General features: G+C 39.4%; 1 protein-coding gene across 1 annotated transcript in view; it reads left to right on the top strand.

Annotated features, from left to right (window-relative positions):
- Positions 1–505: 505 nt before the first annotated feature.
- PHEX (phosphate regulating endopeptidase homolog, X-linked) overlaps positions 506–15,231 on the top strand; it is a 107,854-nt gene continuing 93,128 nt past the window's right edge. Inside the window, exons 1-3 of the mRNA XM_009893105.1 lie at positions 506–617; positions 4,782–4,850; positions 7,155–7,316. Coding sequence (XP_009891407.1) covers positions 506–617; positions 4,782–4,850; positions 7,155–7,316 — 343 coding nt within the window. The remainder of the gene's footprint in view (positions 618–4,781; positions 4,851–7,154; positions 7,317–15,231) is intronic.

Genomic DNA, 15,231 nt, shown 5'->3' on the forward strand with positions numbered 1-15,231 from the left:
TTAAAATAAGCACAAGGGGAAAAAAGAGAACCTTCCATCAGTCTCGTGTTCGTAAAAGTTGTCAGCAATCCTGCTTTGATTGTAAAGGGTTTACAGCTATATGTTTGAATAGCTGAAACATCTGTTCAGCAACGTTGTGAAATCCTCGTGTTCGGAACCCCTGATAAGGGGGACTGCCGAGGGATTGGCTCATAAAGGCTCCACGGGCAGCAAGAGCTGTACATACAGTGGTCACCGCTCGCCTTTCCTCCTCCTCCTGGTCAGAGGAAAACGTAGGAGACAGCTACTATTTTACGGGTGATTTTCCTTTGAGAGGGGGGAGAGCAGGAAGTGCCTAGGAAATGGTTCACGACAGAAACCTGGAGTTGTAAATAGGAGAGAGGAGGAGGAGGAGGAGGAGGGAGAGCTCATGGGTGCAGTTTGTGAACAGTTGAAATACTGATACCACAGCAGCGGAGGAAAAAAACAGACTTCTGCGAGAGCGAGCACATCCTAAGCCATCCCGATGGAAGGGGAGACGGTGCCCGAGGCCAGGAGAGCAGCCAGCAAAGCCACACGGATCGCCCTTGGCGTCTTTGTGAGTGGCACCGTTGTGCTTGGCACTGCGCTTTTCTTGGGTAAGTGAAAAGGCAAACCTGAACGTAACCCTCCCCAGCCTGTCCCCTCAGGGCGGGCGTGTGTGCTCCACGACATATTTTGGGGAGAATATCGATCTCTTCTTCTTTTCCCTCCGTTTTATATTTATCCTGAAATGGAAATATGTCGGGAAAGGGATTTGTTGTGGGAACATTAGAGCTGGAAGATGCAATGCAAGCTCAACTTTTTGAATAGTGTATTTAAATTTGGATACTCAGTTGAATGTGCTCTAGCCAGAATCGGGTTCTTTCGCAGAACAGGGCGAAATGGGTGAGATTACGCACATCGATAATACTGATTGCGAACTCACAGATTGTGACCGATGTGGGCTAATATTCTCTGTTTCCTGAATATGAATCTGTAGTGCACACATTTTATGGAATCTTTTGGGTTTTCCTTCATTTGGTTTTCATTTAGGGCTTGACTAAAATTCCTGTAGAAGGCTTCAATAATGCATATGCTTGCACATTTTTTAGATGTTTCTGTTCTTCTATGATGAATTGCAAAGTCGTCTTTGCAAAAATCATAAAGAGTGCATCCGGGATGAAATTAAAATGTTTTGATCAGATTTATAAGCTGTAACTGGACACCATAGAGAAGGAATTAGTTTTTCCTCTCTGGGGTTTGGAATCATCTGTAGATTGGTTTTGTTGGAATATCACATGGTGGCATATGCCTACACCTATAAAATGATGTGAAGAAGTATAAATGTACCCAAAACCACCTGGCAGAGAAGAGAAAGCGGTGTTGTATCTTACGAACTTGCAGAGACAGATTCTCTTTTGGAATAATTCATCCCAACTTTTCATTTCTTTAGACCAACACAGATTTCCCTGTAATGGAGGGAGCTTAGCCCTTCCCTCCATTCAATTATGATCTTGTGATCTTGTTTGAAAGGTCTGCTTCATTTATAATCACGATAGAGAAAATAATGCCAGGTTTTCTATGGAATATTTAAAGCACCAGGCTCGCAATCGGTTAGTGTTTTTTCTGCTCTAGAGCAGCTGCTAGAGCAAATTCTACAGACATTTGCAGACAAGTAACTTTTGTGTATGTGAGTAATCCCACTCAATTCAACAAAACTCTTTATAAACGTGAGCAACTTTTTATTGCAAAATACTGTTTCTAGATGAATAATAACATTTTTCACTTAGTACAATATCAAACATCAGGACGTAATGGTGAGACCTTCTTTCTTTTTTAGCATTAGATTGTTCATTGCTTGTAAAAAGCAATAGACTTTTACCGCCCTTGCTGGTCAGAGGTAGAAGCACTTTATCCATAGACTAGACATGAAAATTCAAGCAAATATATTAATTCTTAGAGATAGTTTTCCAAGTGTGCTGAGGTCTATCCCATAGCCAGGGATTCAGTGTCAAAATTTTCATTGGCATAACTGCTAAGAAAATAAAAATGTTGGCCTTGGGTCAACCAAAATGTTTTTAGGATTTGTTTGGAAATTGTCTGAGGTTTTCAACCAAAAGAATAAGGGGAAAATAGTTAAATTGTTTTGGTTTAACATTTTGTCAATGCAATGTTTCCAAGTTTCATTGTGACACTGTGTTTTGTTTGTAAGTTTGAGTTTAATGCATTTTTAGTTTTGTTAAATTGTAGAAAAGGAGACCATTATTTCCGGTCTCATGCAAAACATTTCAGGCACCTCAAGATGAACTTTTTTCTTCAGTTTTTATTTAATCTGCAAAACATGCTGTTTCTGGTAGACCTGAAACAATTCCCTTTCAATTTTCCAGCCTGAGGAGTGAAATGTAGCCTTCTCTTGCTTCCCTTATTTCTTTTTCTCAGAGTTCCTACAATTCTAAGAGGAATCTGGGAGAATCACATATTTTTATTTACTCTTAGTTGCTCATATTGGCTGTAGCCATACCGTGACTTCAGCAGGGAGCTACCAGGGGAGTCACTTGGCATCACGCAGGGTCCTGCCGGTGGCTCTACAGACAGTGGTGTGGGCTGTGGCAGGAGAGGAGCCACCTCCTCCTTGGGAGCTGGGGCCAGAGCAAAAGGAAGCAGATCACTCTCCTGTTCTCTCGGGCAAAAAGTCAGGCAGCTTTGAACCTCAGTTGGGTAGCCTCTCCTTCTGACTTAGTAGCCCTTTGGACTTCTCAGATTGTAGGAACATCCATGGTATTTGCATCTGCGTATTTTTATACCTTTTTCCCTTTCACATTTTTTGGGGGAACTTAATTATGGTGTATATTTGCTTAAGAATCTGGAAACAGGCTTAAAAAGGAAGAAGCTGGGACACTAAGCAATATGACCACGACTGTAGGTAATAATGTAATGGTTAGTTCTCTTAACAACAGCAAAAAGGCAAGAGAACAAAACCAGGCAGTTTTTCAATCAAAATTAGCTGTTAATTAAAAGGAAACATTACTATAGATTTTTTTTTTTCATTTACTCTAATGATGAAGTTGTAAATGGAACAAAAACAGTTGAAATGGTATTTTGCTTCCATTTACAAGTATCAAAACCATGAGAGCCACTTCGAACTCTTTACTTACACTTTTTCATTCTCCCTCATTTTCCATCAAGTGCAAAAGATTTAAATGGTGTATGGGATTTTCCCTCCGCTCTTTGCTTTGTTAAGAGAAAAAAACCCTAGCAAACTTCCAAGATCTAATGGGTTCTAAAAAGCTAGCTTTAAAGTGGGGAAAAGGTGAGTTGGAAGGAGTGCAACACTTAATAAATAGGCACATTACCCATTATTTGTATTTGTGTGGCTCTAAATCATATTCTGGAGACCTCCACTTCTCTATTTTCCACTGTTTGTCAGTATTCCAATCAGAATCTTCATATGCCTCAAAATCTTCTGTATTTCTTTGCTAATTTTCAAAGGTGGTTGAGGTGTTGTGTTTCACTCACTCAGTGCAAGCTTTGGTAAATCTGTCCAGAAAGTTTTACATTCTTGGTTTCTAAGAAAATTTGACTGAAATCCAGCCATTTCTGCCATTAATTGTCATTAAAGCTATGAGGCTGGAACAGATGAAATAGCTTTATATTCAATACTAGCTTTAGGTTTTTTATAGTAAAATTTTTCTGTGCTGAAATACCATTTCAGATTTTCCTGTCTCTTTTGAGCATATATAACTACAGGAGAAATTGATTTATAATTATCAACACAGGTAAAGCAGTGCTACCTTAATATATTAAATTATGGAGTTCTCTTGTTTGGTTTTTTTTTGCTTTTTTCTTTTTGCCATGCACTGAGTTATTAAGATAATGGATATAACAAGACATTTCTTTATGCCTACTGAGCACATCTACTGAGTCTTATTTCATCTGCCTCTCTGGACTTTCCCATACTTATCCCGAGCATCAATTATCTGCATATATGCTGCCTGACTGCAGTGTCTGAAATTAGCAATTCCTGTGCTTAATTTTCAGTGGCAGCTGTAATACACATTTTTAACAGATGAGGAAAATTAACTGACGATTTCATAGTTCTTGTCAGCAAGGTTTTTGGATGCAAATCTAATTACAATACTTTCGGGAGCCAGTTCAGACAGAAACTGAGCTGCGCCTTACACACCGCAGCCATCCCTGTGCCCATTGCTGTCTCATTTATTCCAGGCTGGAATTAAGGGGACCCTGAACATGTCCCATGGGCGCTGGGTCGTGCCGGTGGGGCCGGGCAGCGCAGTGCTGCTGCAGGAGAGGGTGCAGCAGGGCAGCGCGAGCCCCGCAGCTCGGGAGGAGTGGTGGAAACCCTGCAGAAGGTGGTGAGATCCAGCTCCATGTTGTGTCACCAGCTGCGAAAGGTGCATCTCTGGAGGATGATAGCAACAATGGTTAATTTTTCGTAGTGTGGTGGCACTCGCCATCCATCCGTGAGTAAGGCTGAAGCATTGGTCCTCCAGGCACTGTGCAAACGTACAGTGAGAGACAGCCCGTGCTCCATGCTGCCTACGAGAAAAGGCAGAGGAAGGAGAAAGCAGGCAGAAGGGGGGGAAATTACTTGTTACGAACTGCGGTATTTACTCAATATGCATTCTGTTTTAAATCAGTGTAGTCAGAGATGCATTAGGGCCAGAGCTTGCACTGGGGTTCGAATGATCAAGTACACAACGTTTGGCTGCAGTGGTCAAAATTCATTACAAATGATCTCATTATGGTTTTCCATTTTGCAGTTAGCCAAGGTCTTATAAAGTTTCATCCGAAGCAACAGTACTGTTTGACTTCAGAATGCATTGAAGCTGGTAAGCAACAATTTTATCGTCTCTACAATATCATGATTACAATATATTAATGAGATATTTATACTGTTTACATTTTTCCCATGATACATTTTACTCAGGAAACTTCATTAATAATGAAGGAGAAAAAAAAAACCCAAACTTTTTTAAAAGTCACTGTTGAGGTCGCTGCAGATCTGTTTATTTTCTATAATTAAAAATCACGTTTTAAGTTCTTTTGCCTCTATTCTACCCAGACTAATTTTAAGTTTCTTATAGGGTTTATTTATTTTTGTAATAGGAAACCAAACTTTGGGCAACTTGACCTTCAGGTCTATTTTGTTGTTTCCTTCCCAGTAGTCAGAAAACTAGCAAGTGAATTGTTAAGCACAAAGATGCTTTAGGGCCAGATCTTGCAGAGACTTGCGCAACTGTAATGTGGTGACTATGATTCAAATTCTGCACCTAATTCCATATTGGCAGGTGCTTTTCTCCATGCAGAGTTACATGTGGCAGCCCTCACAGAGCTGGGACGTCCATTAGTATTAAATGCAAGCTAAAGAGACCGGGCTTCGTAGGACCTGAGACAGCCATTTTGCATGGGGCAGTTTTGACAGTTTTGCTCGTTTTCCTCACACTAAATCACTGAGAGTTTTATCATTGAATGTAACGAGAGGACAGGTCAAACAATATTTACCACATCTAGAAATCTGCCCACAGAGCTGTTTTATTGGAAACAAAGTGGACATTGTGTACATATAAGAGTATTTATATTCATTCTGAACCATATTAAGCTGATAGCATGAGGTGTTTGGCATGTGTTTGAAATCCTGACAAATTCTGTAGGGCTCCATAAATTGAAAATAAATTGCAGATCTCAACATTACCGGGATGTTTCTTGTCATTCTACTTCTGCTCTGCGCTGCACTGATAGTGCTCTTGGCTCCCCTGGGCAGAACCATCCAGAGCTGATTCTTGAATGACTGCAAATATTGAAGGTGGGATGACTAATCAAAACACTACTCCCACCACACCCAACCTGTGTCCGTGTCCCGTCGTTCCGCCACCCCCCGCCCCAAGTGTATGGGTTTCATCTTGAGCTTTGAAACAAAAAAAAAGTCTCTTAAGCCAATTCAGATTCAGACTTCTTTCTTCTTCTCTTGTGTATACCAAATTATAAGGGTCCTTTTGGTAAGCTCAGCAGAAGGTGGTATTTTGCACCGAGGCAGACTTGGACACCTACATGACCTGACTGTTTTAGCTCCGAGTGGGCTGTGTAGTAACTACATAGTGTCTCGAGACCTGAGCCTTGCCTTGCTGAACAGCTTTTCAGGAGTGACAGAAAATTGCCAAGGACCAAAACGTCTTAAATTTAGTCAGTTTGAGAGTTTCTAATGTGAGAGAAAGATTTACAGCTGAGACATAGAATATCGTAGGAAGAGTTACTCTAAGTGGATGAAGAAGAGTTACTGGAGTAACTCTTCCTACAATATTCTAAGTGGATGAAGAAGAGTTACTGGATGCTAGAAATAGTACCATGAATTCTGTAAAAGTTATCAGATTTCCTGCTAGGATTTTTAATCAGTTATTTGGATAAGCCTCAAAACACATGGTCATTTAGCCAAAAAATGCCCAGTATCCACATATTCCATGTTACTCGACTCACGTAGAGTTATGCCACAATCACTATAATGCATTTGATTCGGTACTCAGAAGTTAAGTCTGGCTCGTCAGACTGATCTCTCTCACCAGTTTCACCAGCAATAGCAACTGGCAGAGATGCAGTCGCAAAAGGGAGCCGAATTATCTTTTCCAATGAATGGTAGATGAGGACTTGATTTGTTTTCTTGTGCAGCTATTCAGCTAAATATAAACAGTGCATAATTTCTGGAATGCTAATTACAATCTGCTTGATATGTATTGCTACTAAATTCCTCAGGCAATTAATTCCATCATGGCAACAATGGATAGCCTGTCTTAAGGTGTCTGGCTCCAGCAGTTCACGTTCCTGTAGTGCTAGGTTCAGTTGTCATTGCTGTACGGCACTCAAGAACATTCATTGCAGAGGTTTTGTCTTTTTATTTGCTTCTCATGTGGGCGCAGTTAGATGCTAGAGAAGCTGTGTGGTATTCTTGCCGCTCTTTAAAAGATGGCAGAGATCACAGCACACATCAGTCCTAGAAAAACAAGGCTGAGCTTGCAAGTGAGGTCAGCATCACATTGCAGAGATTGGTAAACGTTAATCGTTGTTTCCGGACTGTGGCCTCGTGTATTTCTCTGTTTAGGAAAAAGTGTTCCACCGAATCTATGTGGTGTCATTTTTTACAGCTGCTGCCATCTTAAGCAAGATAAATCAGTCTGTAGATCCGTGTGAGAACTTCTATCGATTTGCATGTGATGGCTGGATATATAATCACCCTATTCCTGAAGACATGTCAAACTATGGTGTTTATCCTTGGCTGCGACACAATGTGGACCTCAAACTAAAGGGTAAGTATGTCATTTCTGAAAGTGTTTGTTTGGCTTGTCACTGCAGCTTGTTAACTGGCTGGTTTTGAAATGAATAAAGACTCCACACTTCTTATGAATTATTGGATAATATCCAACAGACCAACTTGGTGGTCTCCTTTAAGTATATTTTTGTCGTTTTTTTTATTTAAAGTAACATTGAGAGATAATGAATTTTAACAGAAACAGAATTTGGAGGGACGAATACAACTGCTGGCAACTCTACAAGTTAAGGATGGAGAGACAAAAGGGTACTCCTTGTATCTGGGGCAGGATGTGAGCTCTTTCCCCCTTGCAATGCACAGGTAGACCAGAGTGCAGGAGCCCAGCACACACATTTAAGAATGTCCCACATCTTAGGACAGCATTCTGTCTCTAAGACTGGCCAATAGCAGGACAAGAATATAATAAGACAAAACCAGAGTGATATTTTCCAGCGTCCTTACCTAGCTCTTGGCAGGAGGCAATTTACAGACTTCCGTAGACGGTGGTTGGTTGGGTAATGTTCTTCCTTCACATCGTGGTCAAGCTGCCATTGCAGTACCTGAGCTATTATCAGTGAAACAGAAGACTGCTTAAGAATGTGTGTCTGGAGGAAAAAATAGCCCCGGGGTGGAAACGTGTAGGAAGAGAGGTATTTTAATCTGCGTGTGACTTGACTTAGCGCTATACTCTGCAGCAAGGACACCTCATCAGGAAGCTGTGCAGACCAACTGGGGAGAAAGGGTGATGATTATATTGTTAGGTAGGAAACCCCTGCCAGATTCTTACAATCTTCACTAAAAGCGAGTCATGCAAAAGAAGGGAGATGTGCAAGATTTATTATTGTTGGTGGTGTGCTTGAGCATTGCATACCTTCAGCATGTTATTGACCTATTAGTTGACAGAAGAGCCTGCTTTGAGCTCACCACAGAACAGAGGTCAGTTTTAGGATGTTGTGCTCAAATATAGCATTTATTTTTCTCTTAGATTTCGTACATATGTGCGTGTGTAGGCATCAAAGCCCTTCTCTGCTTGCTTTCTTCAGTCATATCATATTCAATTTTCGCATCGTTAAGTATTTTAAAAGCTGCATTCGGTTTCAGGATATGAGTTTGGAATTTCAGCATAGGATACGATCTGATGACTGCTGTTTTAAGTCTGCTGAAGATGTCACAACCAAAGGAAAAAAATATTGCCAGAGCCTGTTTTAAGTTATGCTTTGCATTCTAATTGTTCTGCTGCCAGAATCGGGCTGTATTAGATAACTGCACATCCTGCATGAACCACAGCCACAAAGAAGCCAGTCCTAATTGAATATAGAGTAGCAAGCTGTGACTCTCAGCCTTAATTTCCTCTTTTTACAGAGCCTAATCAAGGACATCATGCTAAGCCACATTTTTATATGGTTTTCTTACTGCAGTCCCTTTAGAAGTTGCTGATCCATAGCTAGGAAAATACAAGACAAAGAAAGAAACATCTAAGGGAGAAGTATTTGCTTAATGGAAACTCCGTATCAAAAAAAGAGTGTAATGAAGTGCCTGATAACTACTTTAATAGGAGGCCTCAACTGCTCCTTGGCTCGGTACAGGGACAAAGATGTGAAACACTGGGTGGTGTAGAGGAGTTGATTTAATATAACATTTGTCATCTCCTCCTTAACTTTTTACTTACTAAACTTTCTAAAATATACTCCTGGTAATTACAAAAGGAAAAGGGAAAGAAAAAAAAAAGTTGGATGTGAGTGTTGGTAGCTGAAATAACAAGGCCTAACTTCAGCCTCTATGTATATTTGCATTTTAACTTGAGTTACTTCCACAAATAAGATTGACACTGAGTTATTCATTTGTGGCTGACCATAACCTTGCTATCAAAAGTTTTAGCAAGATGAAGAACTCCTGCACAGAGAAACATATATATGGCTGACCAGACCTTGGAAGCCAATTTAATCTCTCCTTCCTAAAGAACTCTTAGTGGAACTTTGTACTTCTTTGTAAATGTCCCTGTGTGACACCGAGTAGATTAAAAAAGCCCCAGTCTTTAAGGAGCTGATTATTACGCAAGTTCTGTGTTCTGAAATATTTATCGTATTAAAGAAAACTATTAATCTTAAAGTGATAACATGGTTTGGCCAGAAAGCCACATTTTTCATATTTTATATTCTTTGATGGTACGATATAGACGGAAGTATTTATTCAGGCAATATGTTAAAAAACGGTGTTACTTAAAATAAATTATTTGAACATCTAATGTGTTTTCTGGTCCCTGAAAGTTCCCGAGCCCTAGGCAGAAAGGGAGTTTGGGTATGTGTGCAAAGACCCGTGTAAGGCCTTGGTTACAAAAGGGTATCTTCAGTCTTCTGGAAGCTTCATTTTTGATTCAGGGGCAGTTGCTACGGAAGAAGATCTTCCAGTTGATAATGGGTAGCAAATGTAAGAATTAGTTTTACCTTACCAAAAACTGGTAGGTGTGGCTGTATAACGTACTGAACCCTGCATTAAGTATTACCAGGTTTGACGGCAAAGCTTTTCTTCTTTTCTTTTTCCTTTTCCTTTTTTTTTTTTTTTGAGGTTGCAGACACACAAGAGCATAGGACTTTGCAGGGGTCAGCTTCAAGAAAGGGTAGAACATTTTCTATATTGGTGCAGGTTTTTGGTGCCTTAATGGGAAATTCCAAAGAGAGGAATGGCAATGGGTCAATGGAAAACAGCTGAGAACTACTGGGTGGTAGATTTTTTGCCTGCATATCTCTGGGCCATTGAAGGAATGGGACAAGAAACATTCATTTCAGGGTTCTTCTAGATTTGCAAATCTTAATATGATATTTAAAAATATTATTTTTTATTAGACTTGGGTTTGTAATGGGACAGGAAAATATATATATAGTGCTCCCATGGCTTTCTCTAGCTGTCTTAGGATGGATTACAACTAAAATTATATCATTTCCCCTTTAATTTCTTTTCCATCCTTTGTTTGAGGGTCACTTGGATTTCTTTTTTTGGTCTCAGAGGAATCCTCAAACCACATGTGTAACTCACTTTGATCTCCTGGCTATACAAAATGGGTAAAATCCTAGCCTGGTGAAAGCAGTGGTAGGTCTTTCCTTGGACGTCGGCAACAGCAGGATTCCATGCGTTGTGGAGGAACGTATGGAAGACAACTGTAAATAGCCAAAGATATGTCAAAAGCAGAGACGTGTGGTTTTGGTTATGCCCCAGATCCAGGTAATGGACGTCAAATATTTTGTGTAAAATTTCTTGGTTCCTTTCTTGGTTCCTGCAGAAAACCGAGGTACTCCTACTTCCAGTTAACCATTCCTGGCTGGACCAGACTGTCCCTGACTTGAAGCCAGCGTTTTATCTGCAGATACTCTGCAGGCATGTTAAAAAGTGCATCTTGTTGGTTAATAACAACCACTTTTAGTGCCAAAGGGCCTCTGAGGAAGCTCTTGGAGTCCTTCAAAATGGAAAAAATGGTTTGACTGTGGCACTTGTTGTATGAACAAAAGCTATCTCAAACTGCAACTATTTCAGCCTTATGTCAGGTCAAGATTGCAATGTCTCTGGGAGTTAATAAATGTTTTTCACTTACCATAAAATTTCCTGCAAAGCTATTTGTGTTTCTGCTGAATTATTCCATTTTGATTGGTGACCTTAATTAAGAGTTTAGGAGCGCTATTGTCTTACCATTGAAATGCAAGTGGCTTTTTGTGAATAATTCAGAACTGGAAGTCTAAGGCAAGTAAATCAGTGCCTGTTACCTGTGGTGAATGTTGATCGTGAACCAAGCAGTTTCTTTTCCTTTCTCTGAAGCCTGCAGAACAATGATATACAGCGGGTGGTTGTTTTGTTTTGTTTTTTCAAGTGACCATGCAGGAAGCAATAAATTAAAAAAAAAAAAAAAGGAACAACAAAACTACGCAAACATTCCTAAATCTCAGCACTGCAAAGGAGCTGATTTAAATTACGTGAGTCATTTGTGAACGTGTCTCCCAGGCCTTTTAAATTTAATTTATGTCTGTGGAAACCAGTTTACAGATTAAGTCTTCATACTGATCCTGGCCCAGTAATACACCTACTTCAGACTAATTTGCTGCGCTAAGATTTCTAGAGTGGCTATTTTCTGAATGCCAGTCAATTTAAAGTGAGGAATTTCCAATGCGGCAAAGAGAAAGAAATGGAGGACTCTTAAGAGGATATGGTGTGTGGGTTTTTAAAGAACATGAGACAGACAGTACACAAAATAACTTGGCAGTGTAGGTAGTTCTTACTGAGATAATCTGCAATGGTTTTCTTTAGAAAAGATATTATTTTTAAAGTAAAACCAGTAAGGTAAAAGTATCTCGGTATGGAAATTTATACTATTTGACCATAGGATACTCCTTTTAGACAAATCCCAGAAGTTGATGTTGAGTGGCTGCTGTTGGTTTTGGGTGGCTGCTGTCCTGCACTGAGGACGCTGTGCCACAAGGCTCTTTAGTGATGGTTTCTCTTCTCCCACCCTGCAACTAGTGCTTGGCTGGGACCACTGGGATGGCTTGGATGTGGCCCATGAAATCTGTAATGTAGCTGCTGACACTCATCCCTAGGTTTCTTTATTAGCTGACCTGTCTTTTGTGATTTCTTTCTTCAGAGGTAGCTGGTTAAGAGCTGTCCCAAGTAAGAGGGAGAATGCCAGCAGTAATTAAAAAAACAAAAACAAGCTGAGAGGGTATTTATGTTTTTGCCTCCAATATCTTCTTGTTGGATAGCTCCTCCTGGATGATAAGATAGCAGCAAACAGCAACAGGGCTTAAAGCTCTTTTGATTGGTCTTTTTTACTACTAATGGATTTCTTTTCAATGGTGTAGACTTTTTTTTTTTCAGTGGTTCAGATCTTTCCTATAATGGCTTATTCATCCAAATGGAAGAAAAAACATAAGTGGCACCGTCAGATAAACGTCTCTGGGCAACAAGTTAACAGCTTTTCGGTAAAATGAAGTACCTGAGTCAAAGGTGGAAAAGCCAGGACTTTTTCCAGGCTTTGTGGCTGCTTGAAATGAAAGTAGTATTTGCAGTGAGTGATTTTGGGAAACCGTGAGTACAAAAAGGAGATAATTTTGGTTCCTAAATGAGGTTTTAAGACAGCACAGTAACTGAGCCACAGGATTGCCACATCATCTCCCTGATCGGGAGACCAGAGCGGCATCCTCCTGTGAGCTCTGCGCTGGAACGCGAGTGAGGCTTACAGCACACTTCTGTTCCACAGCACAATATTCCCCCTGGATTTACAGTGAACCTCTGTTTTGGCGGTTGCCTGCAGAATGGTACGTTCATATCTGCAGATACTCAATTTCAAGATTGCTATGTAACTGTAATTTGGACTGTTAATTTTGCAGAAAAAAGGATTCATGCCTTGGAAGACATAGCAAACCATGACATCTGATTTCCCATTTTCTGACCAACAAAAAAAAATTGTGTTGAAAGTATTAATATAACGAAGTAAAGCTTAATGCTGCTATTTAGTACAGAGCTCCACCAATATTGTAACAACTGGTGATCTTGCAATCTTCTGGTTTAAATGAAGTTTAAACTCTTGTGCCTAATATTGTAACGGCATGTGTTATCTCTTCTAGCAAAATACTGGGAGGCTAGAGGGGCAGGCTAGGGGAGGGGGAAATATTGCTCAAAAGACTGAGATCTGTTACTGAAATCATATTTATGAATAGAGGCTCTCACATCCCCGTAAGACAATTTTTGGTTTTGTTACAGTTTGTGTACAATTATGCTTGTTGACTTTTGGAAGAACTCGCATGATGTGCTTATCTTTTCATATATAAACTCAGAGAATTTACAAAATGCTGAAACTAGAAACAAACAGCATTGTCATTTAGGAAATGTGCTGTATATTAGGGCACTGAGCAGTATTAGGAAGCATTTATGTAAGCACAGCTGTTTGAATGCCATTTCCATGAGAACTTCCATACTGCTGAAATGGATATTCAGGAAAAGGATTGAGGAATTTCTTCTCAAGGGGAACCCTAAAATGTCAGTATATTAGTTGGGTTTACTAGTGTAAATACAGCATCCTTTAATGAAATTGGTGTTTGGGAATATTTGTTTGATTTACTTGATTTATATTCCTTGGGAATTAGAACCTATATGAATTGATTAATTACTAAATCTTCATTAATTCCTGTGGGTATGCATATTAATTACATCCTCATTAATGCAAAATTAATTCATAATGATTAAATGTTCTATCAGAATGTCAGAGGAATTAATAATGATGGGCTGGTTATTTTAAAGAGTCACTAGTCTAACCATGGTGAGATGGACGCTGCCATCAAGAAATACGCTGATGGACATTAATTGTATCAAATACAAGACATGCATGCCTGAAGTGATTAATGGTGTGTTGATCATCATTAAATGCATTAAAAAAAAACCCAAACAAAAAAAAACAACAAAAAACCAATAAAACAAGGGGTGGGGGAGACAGTTTATCAAAACAAGGCAGGCCTAGATTAAGGCATCAGCTCCAAAACGACAGTTCTGAGGAATGAGCTCCTGGAGCTGCAAAATACACTGGTAGTTTCTATTAAAAAAAAAAAAATTAAAAATTGTTAATTGAAAATATGGAAACTGTTATATTTAAGGCATATCTGAGGCTGCGTAAGCCAACACAAGGCCTTCCAGGAGGGGCAAATAGCCCCATTCATTGGCATCCTGGATGCTTCCTCCTTCCAAAGAGGTGGGAATATACAATATGGCAGGTGGTAGGACAATCTCAGTTGTGTCTGGTACTCTGCATTATTTCATATTCCTGTGAGAACAAGGAGTTTGCCTTTATGAAAGTTGCTTGGAGTGATTATTTTGGGTCCTTATGTACTCCAGTAAGATGATTCTGGTGACCTGATTATTTACAATGGGGAACTGAGAGAAAAAAGGTAAAAAAGTAGTAGAGGCTGATGAAGGAAGGCACAAAAAATACATGAAAGTGGAAATAATACATGCTTTGCTAAAACTTAAAAGCTGCATTATAAGCACCAGAAAAGTGTATTGACTTGCTATTTTATTTTATTTTAGACTCAAAGGGAAAAGCTTTATTTAGGCAGAGATAGTTTTGAGCATACAGAGAAAGATTTTTGCAAGCCTTTGATGCTAGTTTGGTTTTATATATATATATATATATATATATTTAGCAAACAGTAGAGAAATCTGCACCATAATGCATTAGAAATTCAAAATAGGTGTTTATAAAATGCATTTAAATAGTTTTCATAGTGCATTAGCCTCTTCCAGTCCTCTGAAACTAAGCAATGTTTACAGCTACCAAGTAAAAAAAGAGGAAGAGGAGCCTTAATGTCAGTAAAGTGCTGGTACTGTTAGAAATTATTTAACTACAGTGGTGAGAAATTTTTTCATTGTTTGTCTATTTAGTTGTGAAAGGGTGCAAATCACATCTTTAAACAGTGTATTTTCTTATTTTTGGAATCCTGGAAACAAACTTTTATTTAAAAACAGATTATTTGCAGCTTACTTCTTGTAAAGAGGACTCCAGACACTGCACATGTCAGACTGTGCACCAGACACCTGAACTAGCAAAAAGCACTGCAGAACAATTAGCAGAACTGGTAGTTTACAAAAATAAATAAATTTAGGTTAGTTCATATTTTGGGGAAGCCTCAACAACCAAATATTGCTATCAATTGTTAATAGAGGAAATGGGTTGTACTGTACGCTAAAGTTGCGTAGCAGGATAAATTCTCAGAAGAACTTGTGTTTTAAAGGCATAAAGGAATTAATTCAAACCTTGAAATTATGTATTTGAAGTTGGGTTACACTGGTGTCAGAAGGGAGCTGTAAGTAGGCTTCTGCGCCCTCCACTGATGTTTGTCTCTGTGGTGTTTTCCAGGCAGGCAACAACTTGTTCTGCT

The sequence above is a fragment of the Charadrius vociferus genome, unplaced genomic scaffold, assembly GCF_000708025.1.
Source record: "Charadrius vociferus isolate BGI_N301 unplaced genomic scaffold, ASM70802v2 scaffold169, whole genome shotgun sequence".
Taxonomy (NCBI): domain Eukaryota; kingdom Metazoa; phylum Chordata; class Aves; order Charadriiformes; family Charadriidae; genus Charadrius; species Charadrius vociferus.